The sequence below is a fragment of the Vipera ursinii genome (genome assembly GCF_947247035.1).
Source record: "Vipera ursinii genome assembly, chromosome: 7".
NCBI classification, from domain to species: Eukaryota; Metazoa; Chordata; class Lepidosauria; order Squamata; family Viperidae; genus Vipera; species Vipera ursinii.
The window spans coordinates 13,162,018-13,178,794 of NC_139521.1; the positions used below are offsets into that span (position 1 = coordinate 13,162,018).

At 41.2% G+C, this 16,777-nt stretch overlaps 1 protein-coding gene across 1 annotated transcript in view; it reads left to right on the plus strand.

The window, feature by feature from the left end:
• The window catches only part of LOC310643153 (bifunctional heparan sulfate N-deacetylase/N-sulfotransferase 4), a gene marked incomplete at both ends in the record, with an annotated part of 117,839 nt that overhangs the window by 68,765 nt on the left and 32,297 nt on the right, over nt 1-16,777 (plus strand). The window contains 2 exons of the mRNA XM_083367249.1: nt 3,981-4,166; nt 10,182-10,310. Of these exons, the coding sequence (XP_083223375.1) occupies nt 3,981-4,166; nt 10,182-10,310 (315 nt within the window). The remainder of the gene's footprint in view (nt 1-3,980; nt 4,167-10,181; nt 10,311-16,777) is intronic.

Sequence of the window (16,777 nt, forward strand, 5' to 3'; positions counted from 1 at the left end):
ATCCATTCGATCACAGTTGCCCTTTCGGGACAAGATCACAAGTAAATGAAAGCATTTGAAGCATTTTTCCCTTTTCCCATTACCTCCTCTGTTCTATTTTTTGTTCCAAACAGTGGGCTTGCTGCTTCCTTTTCATTCTTCTTATTACTAACCTAGTGAAAAAGTTATTTTTTATTTCCTTTACCTTCTTTTGCAAGACTATATCTCTTTTAACTTTAGCCGTTCTCACCTATTCTGTTCGTAGCTGCTCCACTTCCTTGGCGAATTCACTATCTTCTATTTCACTAATATATTTCTTTCAATTGTTGGCTCAGTTGAAATGAGTTGTACATTCACTGGAATAATGTACAATTGTACATTTACTATTTTTAGTGTACCTCCCATACTACTTTTGACTTAAACATTTCTGTGCAACGCTTAGTACTATTTTAAATTTGTTTTCTAATTTTTGGTTGTCCCTGTACAAAAATTCCATTTCTGCAGAGTCACTACTTCCCAAGCTTCCTACTGACTTTTCCACTTCAATTAACTTTTTCTAATTGGTTAGGATATGATTTAGGAATGCTGCTCCCCATGACTTTTCTTCAGTCTTCTTTGTAAATAAACCTTCAACAGGACCAAGTCCTTGAAATCTTTTTCAACTGATTTTCTAATAGTTGTTTAGATATTAGAAATGTCCCATTATTACTATGTTTCATTCTTCAAAGTTCTCTAATCTGTTCCAGAAAAGCATTATCCAGATTATATGACTGGCCCCTTAATGGACTGCAGGATAAAACATATGAAGAACAGTTGCATGAATTGGATATGTCTAGTCTAAGGGATGTGGTGGCTCAGTGGGTTAGGACGCTGAGCTTGTCGATCAGAAGGTCGGCAGTTTGGCAGGTCAAATCCCGAGTGCCGCGTAACAGAGTGAGCGCCTGTTACTCGTCCCAGCTTCTGCCAACCTAGCAGTTCAAAAGCACGTAAAAAATGCAAGTAGAAAAATAGGGACCACTACGGTGGGAAGGTAACAGCGTTTTGTGTCGCTTTGGCGTCTAGTCATGCCGGTCACATGACCACGGAGACATCTTCGGACAAGCGCTGGCTCTTCGGCTTTGAAACGGAGATGAGCACCGGCCCCTAGAGTTGGAAACGACTAGCACGCATGTGCGGGGAAACCTTTTACCTTTACCTTTAGTCTAAGGGGAACATAATTGCAGTGTTCCAATATCTAAGGGGGTCAACCTATTCTCCGGACCACCCGAAGGCAGGACAAGAAGCAATAGATGGAAACTAATCAAGGAGAGAACCAACCTAGAACTGTGGAGGAATTCCCTAACAGAACAATTAATCATTGCAACAACTTGCTTCCAAAAGTTGTGGGTGCTCCAGCACTGGAGGTTTTTAAGAAGAGGTTGGACAACCATTTGTCTGAAATGGTATAGGGTTTTCTTCTTGAGCAGGGGGTTGGACAAGAAGACTTCCAAGGTCCCTTCCAGCTCTTTTATTCTGTTTATTTTCCATAGCATGACCCTGTAGAACAGACATGTCAAACACAAGGCCCGGGGGCCAGATCCGGTCCGCGAAGTGGTTTCATGCGGCCTGTGAAGCCATCCTGGAAACAGTGAGGGAACGGCTCCCACTGCCTTGGCCCTGGCCCAGAGACCTTCCCTTCTGCCAGAGACCCTCAGATCTGTCCCATTCCTGCCCAGGCCCCCATAGGCACCCTTGATGCAAATGATGTAGAGCTGGCCACGCCCACCCAGTAGGCCATACACACTCTAGCCATGCCCACCCAGTAGGCCACGCCCACCCAGCCCCCTGAGGGCAACCACAATGCTGATGCGGCCCTCAATGAAATTGAGTTTGACACCCCTGCTGTAGAATATTGTTGTTGTTTCTCCCTTCTATCAATTTTACCCAAATCCTGGATTTCTATACTTCTTTCACAAGTACATTCATTCTCCCCTTTTGACTAGCAGATTTGTTTTGAATAAGTTATTCTTATTCATTCTCTCATTCCATTAATGTGCTTTATCCCAACAGACTTCAGTAATGTCCAGTAAATCATGTTCACTTTAAGATTTATAATTCTTTTTGTTTGTTCTCCATGCCCCATACTTTTGTATACACACTTTGGTTTACATTCTTAAAACCAAAAGCTACTGTTCTTTTTGAATTGGATGATTTTATATAAAAGCCAAATGTGCATTTTATACACATTTATCAATCCCCTTCATCCTACACGGTGATATTCCAACCGTTTCAAGCTCAAAGTAGTTTCACATTCAAAACACATTCCAATCATTCTGAAGGTGTTTCACATTTAAAGTTACTAATTTAAACATCCATACCAAAGAACTGAAGTCCAAGGGATACTGAAATAAACTCCCCCCCCCAAAAAAAAAATAATCCCATGTTGTTAATATTGAACAAAAACCAGGCATATTTATATCACTGTCTAAACCCAGCAGTATAACATCTTTATTTTGGAATATTTCAGTTTTTAGTAATTTAGGTTTATGACAGTACAGCATAAGAGATGAACATTATTAATGCCTAACTCTGATATTGCTTTGGGAAATTTGAGTGTCCAATATCAACCATTCTCTGTTTATTTTACATTTTCAATATAGACCATCAAACCTTCCCGTTTTTTAAAATAGTCTGGTTTGTTATATATTGAATGTCATTTCAAGCAAGCATAAAGAGAATATTAAAAAAGTTCAAATACATGTTACCTTTTGCCTACCTTATTTCACTTTATTGTGCTGATTTATCAATCGAACATATAAACGGGGATGTTTTGTTTATTCTGACAATAATAGGCAGTGTTCTTCTTGAGAATTTCCTATGTATCATCAAAGTATCCTGCATCTAATTGTCTTTCCAAAGGTTCTTATAATTAGCACCTTTATTGCTTGATATCTTTCTTCTGTCTTTTGTTATATTCATGTTCCATCACATTTTAAATAGAGGAGAACTCTAGCCAGCCATTCTTATCAAATGACTATCGAATGACGACTAATTCTTTTCATCATAAAATGTGACCACTGCTGATAGTGACAGTTGCTAATAAAGTAATAATTGTTTCATATCAAAAACTAGCTGTGATGAGGGAAAACTGGAAAAAAACAAAACAAAACGGGATCCAGATTCATTTAATGTAATGTAAAACCTGGATCTGGATATTATCTGTCTCTCTTAGGAAAGCTACCATTTTTTATCTACTTTTTATTACTAAAGAGGGGGAGATGCTAGTCACGATGGTATTAATTACATCCAGTATCAGAAGCAAGATGCTTCTAAGTACCATTTCCTGGGGGTTATTAATTTCCAGACTCATTTAGCAGTTTTCCACTGTAGACATATTACGTTGCACTACATATCATCTTTTTTTGTGACCCATCGTGATTTGTATAAAGTTCTCTCCAAAGATGTATCTAGAAAATCAGTTTCTTTTCCCACATACTGCATGCTTGTTTAAGGGTTTTAATTACTGCAATTATTTTTTTTATATCTGATCATATTCAAAAACATCTGCAAAAAAGGAACGGCTGCTGGAATTGGGTATGTCTAGTTTAATGAAGAGAAGGACGAGGGGGGGTCATGAAAGCAGTGTTCCAATATCTCAGGGGCCGCCCCAAAGAAGAGAGAGTCAAGCTATTCTCCAAAGCACCTGAAGGCAGGACAAGAAGCAACGGATGGAAACTCATCAAGGAGAGAAGCAACCCAGAACTAAGGAGAAACTTCCTGACAGAACAATTAACCAGTGGAACAACCTGCCTCCAGAAGCTGTGAATGCTCCAACACTGGAAGTTTTTAAGAAGAGACTGGACAGCCATTTGTCTGAAATGGTATAGGGTTTCCTGCCTGAGCAGGGGGTTGGACTAGATGACCTCCAAGGTCCCTTCCAACTTTACTATTATGATTATGATATTGTAATTCTGGTACTTTTTTAATGTACATGTGCCTTCCTCTCTTTTGCCCGCTCTCAGGAACATGGTATTCCAACTGACATTGGCTATGCTGTGGCTCCACATCATTCTGGTGTCTATCCAGTTCATGTTCAGCTTTACGAAGCTTGGAAGAAGGTCTGGGGTATTAAAGTGACCAGCACTGAAGAATACCCTCATCTGAAACCTGCACGGTACAGGCGGGGCTTCATCCACAATGGCATCATGGTACATTGCATTTCCATTATTTCATAATTGCTCCTGTGCAAAAATAACTAAAGCAGATTTATTTATTTGTTTGTTTGTTTATAACATTTATATAGCTGCCCATCTCATAAAAAAAAAACTCTGGGTGGATCAATCAGAAATTAAAACAACATAAAAGCCAAGTTAAAACTATTAAAAACTATAAATATTAAAAACAAAAACTTGGTGCCAAGTCAAGCTTTTGATATGCAGTCACCTTATCCTATCATAGCCCTTAGGGGAAAAGACAGGTCTTTAGTGGGTTGCGAAAGGCTAGGAGGTTGAGGACCTACTGAATTTCAAGAGGCAAAGTGTTCCAGAGGGCACGCATCACCATGGGAAAGGCATGTTTCCTATCTATCATAAGATAGCAATATTTAAGGGAGGGGGCTAGAACAAATAAATGTTAGGAAAGGTGGTCCTGCAGATAACTTGGCCCACACTGCTTGCATTTTTTAAAAAATTGAACAGTCTCTATTGGCTATTACAACTGGGCTTAAATTTTCTTACAAGAATTTAGTGAAAGCTTGAAGGCTATTTATCCTGCCGGCATATTTGTTTAAGTCATAGGAGCACACTTTTCTTCATGTTAATCATTTTATAGATACCAAGTATTGGCAAATTTAGTAATTCATCTTGGATCCTATCTAAAATACAATTACAACTTTACACAAATGAATAATATGAGTCTACAAACAACCTACAGCTGCAACTCTGTATAGATTATTACAACAGGTTTTATTTTTTTCAACCAACTTAGAAAGCATGCACATATCTTCTGCCCAGTAGGTATTCAAAAAAAGAAGTATTATTTCCAAGCCAAGGTAAAGACAGGGCAGCTGTTTATATGATCTCCTGAATGTCATGGCAAAAGGTCAGAGCAGTTGGGTTGAGATCATATCCTCATAGGATTAACTTGGTCCATCAGTTAGATCAAAAAGACTAGCTAGCTGGCAGCTATAATAACCATGTAGTGAAAAGGAACAGATTGGAACACAAGAACAGATGAACATTATCTCCAAATGAAATGTCAAGGGAATTTTAGGCAGATGAGACTCAGAAACAATTATTAAAATCCATCACTATTCTATCAGTAAAAAAGTTGCTCTCATGATTACGACATTATTTCAAGAAAAGTTTGAGTGTGCCCAAACAAAGCTACACTACTATAATACTTCCAGAAATATTTCTTGTGACTAAATATTTTGAATGAAGACAGTTTCAAGTCTTTCTGCAAACATGAAGATTGTTTTTTCACCTAAATAATAACACATATTTTCATAATTATGGTTGGTTACAAAGGCCAATCGGGTATCTATTTTTTTAAAAAAATAACTCCATATATTTTGAGAAGATGATTGCTTAGAGAACTTTTAGAGAATACAATCTTTAGTATTATAAGCTAGCACTTATTTTGGGCTCACACATACTATAGTAATATTCTGCTGCTACATGAATATGGGCAAAGATTATGATAAACAGGCATTTGTCTAAAAAGATAAATTTGAATAAATGTATTGAGGAAGTATGGTTGTTAGTCAATATGGTCTATCGTTATTCCGAAGCGGACTTGTATGCCCTTAGGGCGGTTCCTGCCTCATGGGCGCGACCTGTCACCTGTTTCCATACTCCCCTTAATGACGGGCCCAAGCTTTGGGACTCCGAGAGGTGGTTGGGCTTGGATAGGGGCCTCGAGTTAAGATGCGCTAAGAGGCCCCTGATTAGATTCTTAGCCGGTTATTTTAAGAGGTTAGGGAGGGGGAGGGAGGGGGGGTGGGGAGGGAACCTGTAACCGGCACTCAGTCTGGACTTGTTAGAGGTCCTGACGGGACGGGGTCGGGGGAGGTGGCTGCTGGTGCTGGGAATGTGGGGGTGGGGCATTGAATCCCCACGGCGATGGGGTATGGCAGCAGGTGTTTGCGCGGAGGGTCATATCAACATCTGGGATCGCGTCCCCGCTATCTCCGAGCGGTGGCGCGCTCCGACCCTCCGGTTAGCACCCTCTTACCCGGGGATGAGGGTGATCAGGCCCCTGAGCTCAGGTTGGTCTATTTTAATGCTAGATCCGTAGTTAATAAAGCTCCCCTCATCCGTGATCTGATCGAGGAGGAATGTGCGGATCTAGCGTGCATCACGGAAACTTGGCTGGGCTCGGAGGGAGGGGTTCCTCTCACCGAGCTATGCCCACCGGGTTTCCGGGTGCTGCACCAGCCACGGGCTCAGGGCAGGGGTGGTGGGGTGGCAGTGGTTATTCGGGAGACTTTGTGTCCCCGGGAGGCCACCATTGTCCAGATGGCCGGGAGTGAATCCCTCCTCCTGAGATGTGGTCCTCGGGTTCAGTTGGGCTTGTTGCTTACATACCTGGTGCCCAGCTGTGTGGCAACAGCCCTGCCCGAGCTGCTCGACACCCTCTCAGGGTTGGCGGTGGAGTTACCCAGGCTTATAGTCCTGGGTGACTTCAACCTGCCATCACTGGGAGGGTCGTCGGAGTTAGCTCGGGAGTTCATGGCTTCCATGACAGCCATGGGCCTGACCCAGGTTATTGAGGGCCCGACTCATGAGGGGGATCATACTCTCGACCTGGTGTTCCTGTCTGGACAGTGGTTGGATGATCTGGGAGGGGGTTCTCCATCCATCACCCCTCTGTCATGGTCAGATCATCACCTCCTGAGGCTGGTTTTCCGTCATGCCATCCCCCGCCGCTGGGCGGCGGAGCCGACCAGGTGGTTCCGCCCCAGGCGCCTAATGGACCCATATCGGTTCCAGAGGGCACTTGGGCCTATACCTATCACCCTTACCCACAGCCCAGTCGATGCCCTGGTGGAGGCCTGGGAAACGGCAGCCACCAGGGCACTCGACTGCGTTGTACCCATGCGACCTCTGACCCGTCGCAGATCCCGTTGGGCTCCATGGTTCTCTGTGGAGCTCCGGGAGATGAAGCATTGGAGACGAGGTCTAGAGAGTGGTTGGAGATCCAGCCGATCCGAATCCGACCGATTGCAGTTAAGAACCTTTATAAGGTCTTATCTTGCGGCGATAAGGACGGCGAAGTCTAACTACTTTGCCGCCCTTATCGCGTCCGCAGATAATCGCCCGGCCGCCCTGTTTAGGGTGACTCGCTCCCTCCTTAATCAGGAGGTGAGAGAGGATCCCTTGCAGGGACGAGCCGAGGAGTTTAGTCATCATCTGGCGGACAAAATCGCTCGGATCCGGACCGGCTTGGACTCTGACTGGGCAGAGTCTGATGTGGAGGAATCAGGCGGTCTTGAGCACGTTATCTGGACTGAGTTCGACCCTGTTTCCCCTGATGATGTGGACAGGATCATGGGAAGACTGAGCACCACCACCTGTTTGTTGGATCCGTGCCCCTCCTGGCTAGCTTATGTGGCTCGGGAGGGAACACGAGGCTGGTTCCATGCAGTAATAACTGCTTCCTTGAAGGAGGGTGTCTTTCCTACCGCCTTGAAGGAGGCAGTGGTGAGACCCCTTCTGAAGAAGCCTGCTTTGGACCCGGCTGTTTTAAACAACTATCGTCCAGTCTCCAACCTTCGCTTTCTGGCGAAGGTTGTTGAGAGTGTGGTGGCACATCAGCTCCCTCTGTTCCTGGAGGAAACTGATTATCTGGACCCGTACCAATCGGGCTTCAGGCCCGGACACAGCACGGAGACGGCATTGGTCGCGCTGGTGAATGATCTCTGGAGGGCTAGGGACAGGGGTTGTTCCTCTGTCCTGGTCCTATTAGATCTCTCAGCGGCATTCGATACCATCGACCATGGTATCCTACTGCGGCGTCTCAGGGGGCTGGGAGTGGGAGGCACCGTTCTACGGTGGTTCTCCTCCTACCTCCAGGGCCGCTCGCAGTCGGTGTTGACAGGAGGGCAGAGATCTGCCCCGAGGTCTCTCATTTATGGAGTTCCTCAGGGGTCAGTTCTCTCGCCTCTCCTGTTCAACATCTATATGAAGCCGCTGGGCGAGATCATTCGTGGTTTTGGGGTGGGGTATCACCAGTACGCTGATGATACCCAACTTTTTCTTTCCACCCCGAACCAACCCAGTGATGCCCTCTCTGTGATGTCCCGGTGCCTGGAGGTGGTTCAGGTCTGGATGGGGAGAAACAGGCTTCGTCTCAATCCCGCCAAGACTGAGTGGCTGTGCATATCGGCGTCTCGGGTTAACCAAGTTATTCCATCCTTAATGATGGAGGGTGAGGTGTTACCCCCCGTTGATAGGGCTCGCAACTTGGGCGTCCTCCTGGATTCACGGCTCAATTTTGAAGACCATATAGGAGCCGTGACCAGGGGGGCTTTTGCACAGGTTCGCCAGTTGCGTCCCTATCTGGACCGAGACGCCCTACGCACAGTTACTCACGCACTTGTGACCTCCCGTTTGGACTACTGTAACGCTCTCTACATGGGGCTGCCCTTGAAGACCACTCGGAGGCTTCAACTGGTGCAGAATGCGGCCGTGCGAGTTGTAATGGGGGTTTCCCGATACTCCCATGTAACACCTCTACTCCGCGAGCTGCATTGGCTTCCGGTTGCCCTCCAGGTGAAATTCAAGGTCCTGGTTATCACCTATAAAGCCCTACATGGCCTGGGTCCGGGGTATTTGAGGGAACACCTGCTGCCGGCATCAAACGCCCTTCGCCCAGTGCGCTCCCACAGGGAGGGTCTGCTCAGGGTCCCGCCGGTAAGAGATTGCCGGCGGGTGACACCCAGGGGTAGGGCCTTCTCAGTGGGGGTGCCTGCCCTCTGGAACCAGCTGCCGGTGGAGCTGAGAACTGCCCCCGACCTCCGATCATTCCGCCGGGGCCTGAAGACCTGGCTCTTCGAGCTCTCAGGCCCAGGCTGAGGAGAAATTTTTAATTGGGGTTTTTTAATTGAGTACAGGGTCAATTTAATATTTTTAATTTGGTTTTTAACTTTTGTATGTCGGATTTTTTAATTCCCTGTAAACTGCCCTGAGTCCTCAGGGAAAGGGCGGTATATAAATGTAACTAAATAAAACAATTCTTCACAGGGTCAGTATCCGGAGCTGACCTCATTTGCTTTTTCCAAGTTCTGTACTTTTTTGGTGGGTCCACTATAAATCTTTACATCTCATCCCCTGCTCTCCCTGTTACCCGTTCTGTATAAAAATGCAAGTAATGACAAGATCGAGGAATAAAAACAGCACTCTTTACAAACTTTGAATTCACTTTTTGATGAAAACCACCTTCTTCAGTGGGAAGAAGAAAGACTGTTGCTTAGAATTATTAAGGAGCCGCTAGGCTAAGGTGGCATTGCTTGGAATAAAACATGTCGGTATCCTTATGAGCTTCCCAATGGAAAGCTACTGTGATAATCGAAATTCTGGACTAGATGGATCTGTCATCTGTCCAACAGCATTTGTTTTAGATTCTCACATTTATAATCATTTTGTGTTTCTTAGCACTGCATGTGTCATGTAGGCATCATGTTTAAAGCATGTTTTCCCTCTGTGAAAGACAAAAAGAGGACCTATGTTAAGATACATTTCTCAGCTGTAGTTTTACAAATACTTATATTTAAGATAATTAACATTAAGACATTCTTGAACCCAGTTAAACTATGTCAATTGTTTATTTAAATAAAGATTTTTTTAAAAAAGCTACCCAGATAAGCTAAATTATTATTCAGATTCTATAAATCATATATTACTGTATTTATGTTTAAAGCAAGAATTATTCCAATCAGCATGTGATGGTCTTAAATAAGTTTCAAGATGACACCTATTCAATGGGGAGGAGGGCCTGATTACCTGATTATTACCATATGTTACGACATGGACATCAACTGACTTTCAAGCTGCTGTATCCGAAGGCAGGAAAAATTTCGGTCACAGATTGAAAACTGTAGTTTTAGCTATCAGCATCTTACAGCTGAGGGAATCATATACCAATGCATCATACACCAGTGCATGCATGTATGAGTAGTTATCCATACCAAAAGCTTGCTTGTTGTTGTTGGTTTATCTTAGGTACTCCCTCGACAGACATGTGGACTTTTCACCCATACAATTTTTTACAAAGAGTATCCTGGTGGCCCTCAAGAACTAGACAAAAGTATCCAAGGAGGTGAACTGTTTCTTACCATCCTTCTTAATCCTGTAGGTATTTTTTTGTGTTTGAAGAGTAATAATAATAATACTTGCTGTATTATAATAGTAATATATACTATAGTAACATAATGCATGAGTGTATTTAGAAAGCAGAAATTATTTCTTTCCAAATAAATTTTTGTCTGCCATTAATATCAAGTATTTTTAAAAGAAAAGATTAAATGATAATGAAGATTGAAATATAATATTTACATTACATAATATTGGAGGCTTTCCAAAAATACCTTTGTGAAACTATCCTGCGAAATATATTAATCTTCAAGCTGTAGACAGAGAATAAGCATTTCTTATGTAATGCAACCTAACGGTAGGACATTCAAGCAAGAATTTTCTGATTTGCAGCTCATTGTTTTCCTCTCTCTTATACCACAAATATTTCAAGCTGACATCAATTTATTTTACTGATTTTTTAAAAAGCAGCAAATAACAATAATAAGACAAAAGAAAGCAAAGGTAGTACCAATAGTAACAACCTCAAAACAACTGGTGCACCACTTGAACACTATCGGCATGGACAAAATCACCATCAGTCAATTGCAAAAGAGAGAACTAACTTAGCTACTAGAATTAAGTTGAAAAATACAGATGACTTTGTCCTATACACTAAGGGTCTCTAACCTAAGCCATCATTATTGATTATAGATAATGGTGTGTCCTACTATTTTTGTTTGGAGTTATTGCAATTAATAAATGTGATTTTTAAAAAGAAATATAGCTAAACAAAATTTATATAAATACTATTCATTATACTGCTCTAAATCATTCAGTCCATTAAAACCATTCTTGCTTCCTTCATGAGCATGTATTGTTTCATTTATGTTTTAGTCATCCTGGCCAAATGAATAGGAAAATTGGATTTTTAACAGTTGCAGTTACCACTATAAGTAAAAAATATTAATTCAGAATATGTGCAGAGTGAAAGAGACAGACTTACAAGAAAACCATATTTCAGGTATTCTACAAAAGTAAGCTGTTTTCCAGTTTCCAGTAAAATAGTGTTATTTTAATACATAAAATTCTAAGTTTCCATCATGTTTTATTAATTTTAATGATAGAGATGATATATTTATTTCTTGCCCAAGCCTAACCTCTCATTTTTTTAGAGTCATGGTCGTAAAAAATTTGAAATCTCCTGCTTACACAAATAACACTAACTGTTCTTGTCAATTACTCTGTTAACCTTTTAATGTTTCCCAAAACACAGACATATATTTGAAGTTGCGTATCTCATTTCTTTATTCTTAGAAACAGGTCATGCAATTTAAGACTGAATTTCATATTGTTTTTGTTAATAATGCAGGATGATTTTTTAGAATATTCTGAATAAAGATAGATATGTCTAGTGTCAATTGTATAACAATTATCATTCATTGTAATCTATCACACAGTCATGAGCAATCATGCACTGTCACATCTAAAACTAAACTGAGGCAGCAAACTGGCTTTTCTTTAACATCTCATTTTCATTCTGTAAGTCATCAACCAATTCTTCATTTTTGGATTATCAATATTCAGTTTATCCCAGATCAGGGGTCTTCAAACTTGGCCCTTTTATGAGTTGTGGACTTCAACTCCCAGAATTCCTCAGCCAGGCACACTGGCTGAGGAATTCTGGGAGTTGAAGTCCACAAGTCATAAAAGGGCCAAGTTTGAAGACCCCTGTCCCAGATGTTATACAAAAAGACAGGGGTTTTTCATGGATTAATAATAGAAATAGCACTTAGACTAATATACTGCTCCACAGTGCTTTATAGCACTTTCTGAGCAGTTTACAAATGTTAGCATATTGCCCCAACAATCTGGGTCCTCATTTTACTGATCTCAGAAGGATGGAAGGCTGAGTCAATCTTTAGCTGGTCAGGATCGAACTCCAGACTGTGGGCAGAGTTAGCCTGAACAATTGCATCATGGCAGCTCATTAGCCCATTCAAGTAATCTGTACTTTGCAGTGTCATTGTCCATGTTTAGTCTTACTGCTGCATTCTTACATATTTAGACCATGAATAAATGTCAATAAATATTTTCTTAATTTGTCTTTTTAACTTTTCATTTAATGTTTTATTTCTGTCAGGATTTCTGTGTCCATGCTGTGTCTAGTAATGGCAGGTTTTTTATTAGAAGATAGCCCAATTTCTAGCTTTCTAGACAAGTAACATCTTACCAGAAAGTTAAAATTATAGCTCTAATAAACAAGTGGGTCATGATTTTGTAAGCTTCCTAAATATGGGTTGTGAAATTTATTTTTAAGCAGTTATGTAATAAAATAATTACTTCTGTATCTCAGGGGTGAAATATAACTTGACTTCAAAGAGTTTGGAGAAGATTTAAATATTTGGAACACTAAAGCATTATTAAATGTATAATATGACCTACATTTCAGGCTAAAGAGAACTTTAATGATGCCTTTATTATTAAAAAAATTTCTGTCTCCAAACATGCTTATCACTGCCGCTACAGTGCGATTAGAAAATGTCCTATTCCTGCCTTTGCTTCAATTTAATCCTCTCCTACATATTTCCACTTCTGCTTAAGCTTCTTACAATTTCCCTGAACGACCACTTGCTAAAATTTATGATGTTTTGCACTCTGAAACTCAATATTCTTCTTATTTGGTGTCACAACCTACTGAAAATATTGACTGATAACCATTTCAAGCAGTGAATTCCATGCATATCTAAACATAAGTTTCAAGCAGTATGTTCTTAAGTGGCAAATTTATTTATATTCTGCCTTTCCTCTCAGGAGATGAAATCAGCCGTGTCCCATCAAAGCCAAAGCTTACTTAGCTTCACCTATATGTCTGTGTTTTTAAGCTGCCCTTTGGGCCCTGCAGTATTGCTTCATAATTTCACATAAAGAGGAACAGACACAAGTTTTTACCTGAATCTCAGAAGTGTTGTGTCTTTTAAAGTCAAGCAGAATACTCATTGTTTTCCTTCTAGGATAAATATGGTGAATTGGACAGCAATATGATGCTTGCCTCATCCTCTGCTCAGTTCAATATATCATGACCAGACCAGTCTCCGTAAATTTTAATTCATCTATATCCTATCAATACTTCATTTTGGTATTTCTCTAGGTTTTTCTTTAGTTTGTTATGACAGCCATTTTGAGCCATGAACATTTTTCAAGTAAGTGGACATACTGTATTTAGACAGACATTTTTCATATCATCCTTTAAAATTGGACAAACAGGGAAAGTGAAATTAAAATGTCCATGTATTGGGGCATTAATAATTAAGGTGTTAACATTTTTATATTTTGGTTACACCACAATAGCTACAATAGTTATTAAACAGGAATCGAAGTGGATTCCAGAGAAGTAGCAATCTAATGGCAAGTGCTCTTCTCAGTTACATAATCTTCAGGTAATCTGAAATAAATATCAGCAAAAGAGGTGCCAAATCTGATCTAAAAAAAAAAAGATCTGTACTTCCAAAATTTTCTAAGCAGTGGATAATTAATCTGGATCAGGAATTGTGTTCTTTCTTTCTTTAATTTATAAACAATATGAATCCCAAATGACTCTAGAGAACTTTCACCTAAGAACATATTTATATATAATATATATATATATATATATATATATATATATATATATATATATATATATATATATATATATATATATATATATATATATATATATATATATAAAATAAAACTGACCAGAAGAATTCAAACTAAGCAAAGCAAAAGAAACAGGCAAAAGGACAAAAGGGGGCTCCACAATCTTGCCCTGCCCCCAAGGCCTGGGAGAACATTTTCCTGGAAGACCTAAGGCAGACATGTCAAACACAAGGCCCGGGGGCCGAATGCGGCACGCGAAGTGGTTTCATGTGGCCCGCGAAGCCGTCCTGGAAACAGTGAGGGAACGGTCCTCACTGCCTTGGCCCTGGCCCAGAGACCCTCCTTCTGCCAGAGACCCTCAGATCTGTCCCACTCCTGCCCAGGCCCTCATAGGCACCCTTGATGCGAACGATGTAGAGCTGGCCATGCCCACCCAGTAGGCCACGCCCACCCTGGCCATACCCACCCGGCCCCCTGAGGGCAACTGCAATGCTGATGCACCCCTCAATGAAATTGAGTTTGACACCCCTGACCTAAGGTGAGAACCTCCCAAATCTCTGGAAGCTTTCATTCCAGAGGAATTGAAAGAGTTTTCAGTTCCTGCCCTTCCTATGACATGATACTCTTTCAATGATAGGCTGCAGAATATGCCTACGGTGCTCAACCATACCAGTTAAGCAGACACAACTAGAGATAGGTCGTTCCTCAGACAGGCAAGTCCTAAGCTTCAAATGTTTTTTTAAAGAGGATAACCAGCACTTTGAACAGCACCCAGAAGCCAACTGGTAAGCAATGCAGCTTACAAAGCAGTGGAGTGACACGCATATAATACCACGTCCCCATCTCTCCCCACACCACCACATTCAGAACCAATTTTACAAACTGCAGATCACACTTTGCAGTAATGCAATTATGAGGTGCAACCCATTGAGAGTCAACAGTGGAATACTGAGGATGTGGGGGGAGGGGGAATGAACACAGTCACTCAGTGTTGTAGGGATTGAGCCTCAGTCTGTTCCTTCCAATGCAGACCTGCACAGTTCCAGGCACTGGGTCTGTATCAGGGTCTTCTCCAATAACCCTTGACCTCATATTACCTGTTCATTTTTAAGCTTCATTATTAGTGTTTCCAGTGAGCAGGATGGTTTTACTTCATCTAATACTAAATTATTTGTTGTTTTTCTATTGGTCCAAAGTATTATCAACTATTGTCTCAAGTATCATAAATGAAAGAAAAATTCAACTGATTTTTTTTTCTTTACTCAGCATTGTTGTTGACCCAGGCTTCACATCTATTTGTTATAACTGGGAAAATTATACCTTTCACAATGTGTACCTTTATTATCACTTTGATGTTTCTGCATTTTAATATATTTTATAGATTTATCAATCCTGCCTGCAGTCACATTCTGTGAATTTTCGAGTCTAGAAAGATAAAGTCTTGTCACTTTAACATCTTCTGTTTTTTGTGTTGGCCCTTCTTGTGTGTTGTGGGGGGAGTGATATTTACTTTCTATTTTCCTTTTGGTTTATTTAACAAACATAAATTGCCTTTTGCACTGTGATATTTTAGTACACTGTCTACCAAACTTTAATTTAACATTGGCTAGTTAATCAGATTCTGTGTCTGGTATGTCAGTCTCATCTGCTCATAGGATATCATTCAACTGCAGTATTTATGATAACAAACTTTTCTGCAGAGACAATATTTTTGCCATAAAAACATTTAACCACATTATTTGTAAGCCTAATTAATATAGGGCAGACAGAGGCTTAGGGAGGAATAACGAAATGAGCCTTCTGCTATAATAACCATGCTCCACTTCTTTAAATGCCTGAATATATAAAATATAAAAAAATAAATGGTAGTTGTTATAAATGGTGTCATGATGTTCATGTCAGCATTTTGGACAGGCTCAAGGTTGACTCAGCCTTCCATCCTTCTGAGGTAGGTAAAATGAGGACCCAGATTGTTGGGGGCAATTAAGCTGACTTTGTAATAATGCCGCTTGGGGGTGTGTGAAAGCCCTAATAAGCAGGCATATACATAGAATGAAGGCTACTGCTAAGCACATTTGATTTGTGCTTTAGATTGTAAGCCGCCCTGAGTCTTCGGAGAAGGGCGGGATATAAGTGGGATTTTTTAAAAAAAATTGTTAGATTCTGTTGATACTTCTGAGGACAGGGCAAGCCCGCTGACCCTTTGACTGATTGACATCTCATTGCTGGTGAGAAAGTATATATTTTTTAATAAGGGGCAAAGCAACTTTTATTGGCTAGAGAGCTACTATAGACTTTGTCCATTTCTTAGGAACTGGATCCCGACTATAGGAAGAAGCAGAGAAGTTGTGCAGGAGGCAGACTTGGGGTTTTTTAGGGAGTTAAATTAATGGTTTAATATCTGCAAATTTGAACCACCTGTTTTGCCTTTAGAACACTTTAAAGCTTCTAACACATTTTAAAAATTCACTTTTCGGATTCCGGCCATTCTGGGAGGCCTGAAGGGTTACAGGCAGACACATTTTATAGTAGTTACTGTTGTGTACTGGGTTCGTTGCGCAGGAATGAAGACGAGGTGAGTGAGTTCAGCAAAGATCATGGTTTATTGCTTGCAGGATCTGAACTAGAGAACAGGGCTGCAGATGCAGCAATTTATACCCTGGCCCTCAGGTGGCAGCCAATAGGTTTGAAGCAACCTATTGCCGCCTAGGGGCAACCAATGGCAGTGCTGGAGACAGGTTGTCTGAGATGCTGGGAGCCATTAGCTAGCTCCCTGCTCCAGCAGCCTACCGGCCGTTGCCACGTGGTGTTAACAAGCAAGCCCAATACATTACAGTTACAGTTTGCAAATATTCAAGGGCATTAATGTAATGCTGAGAAATTAC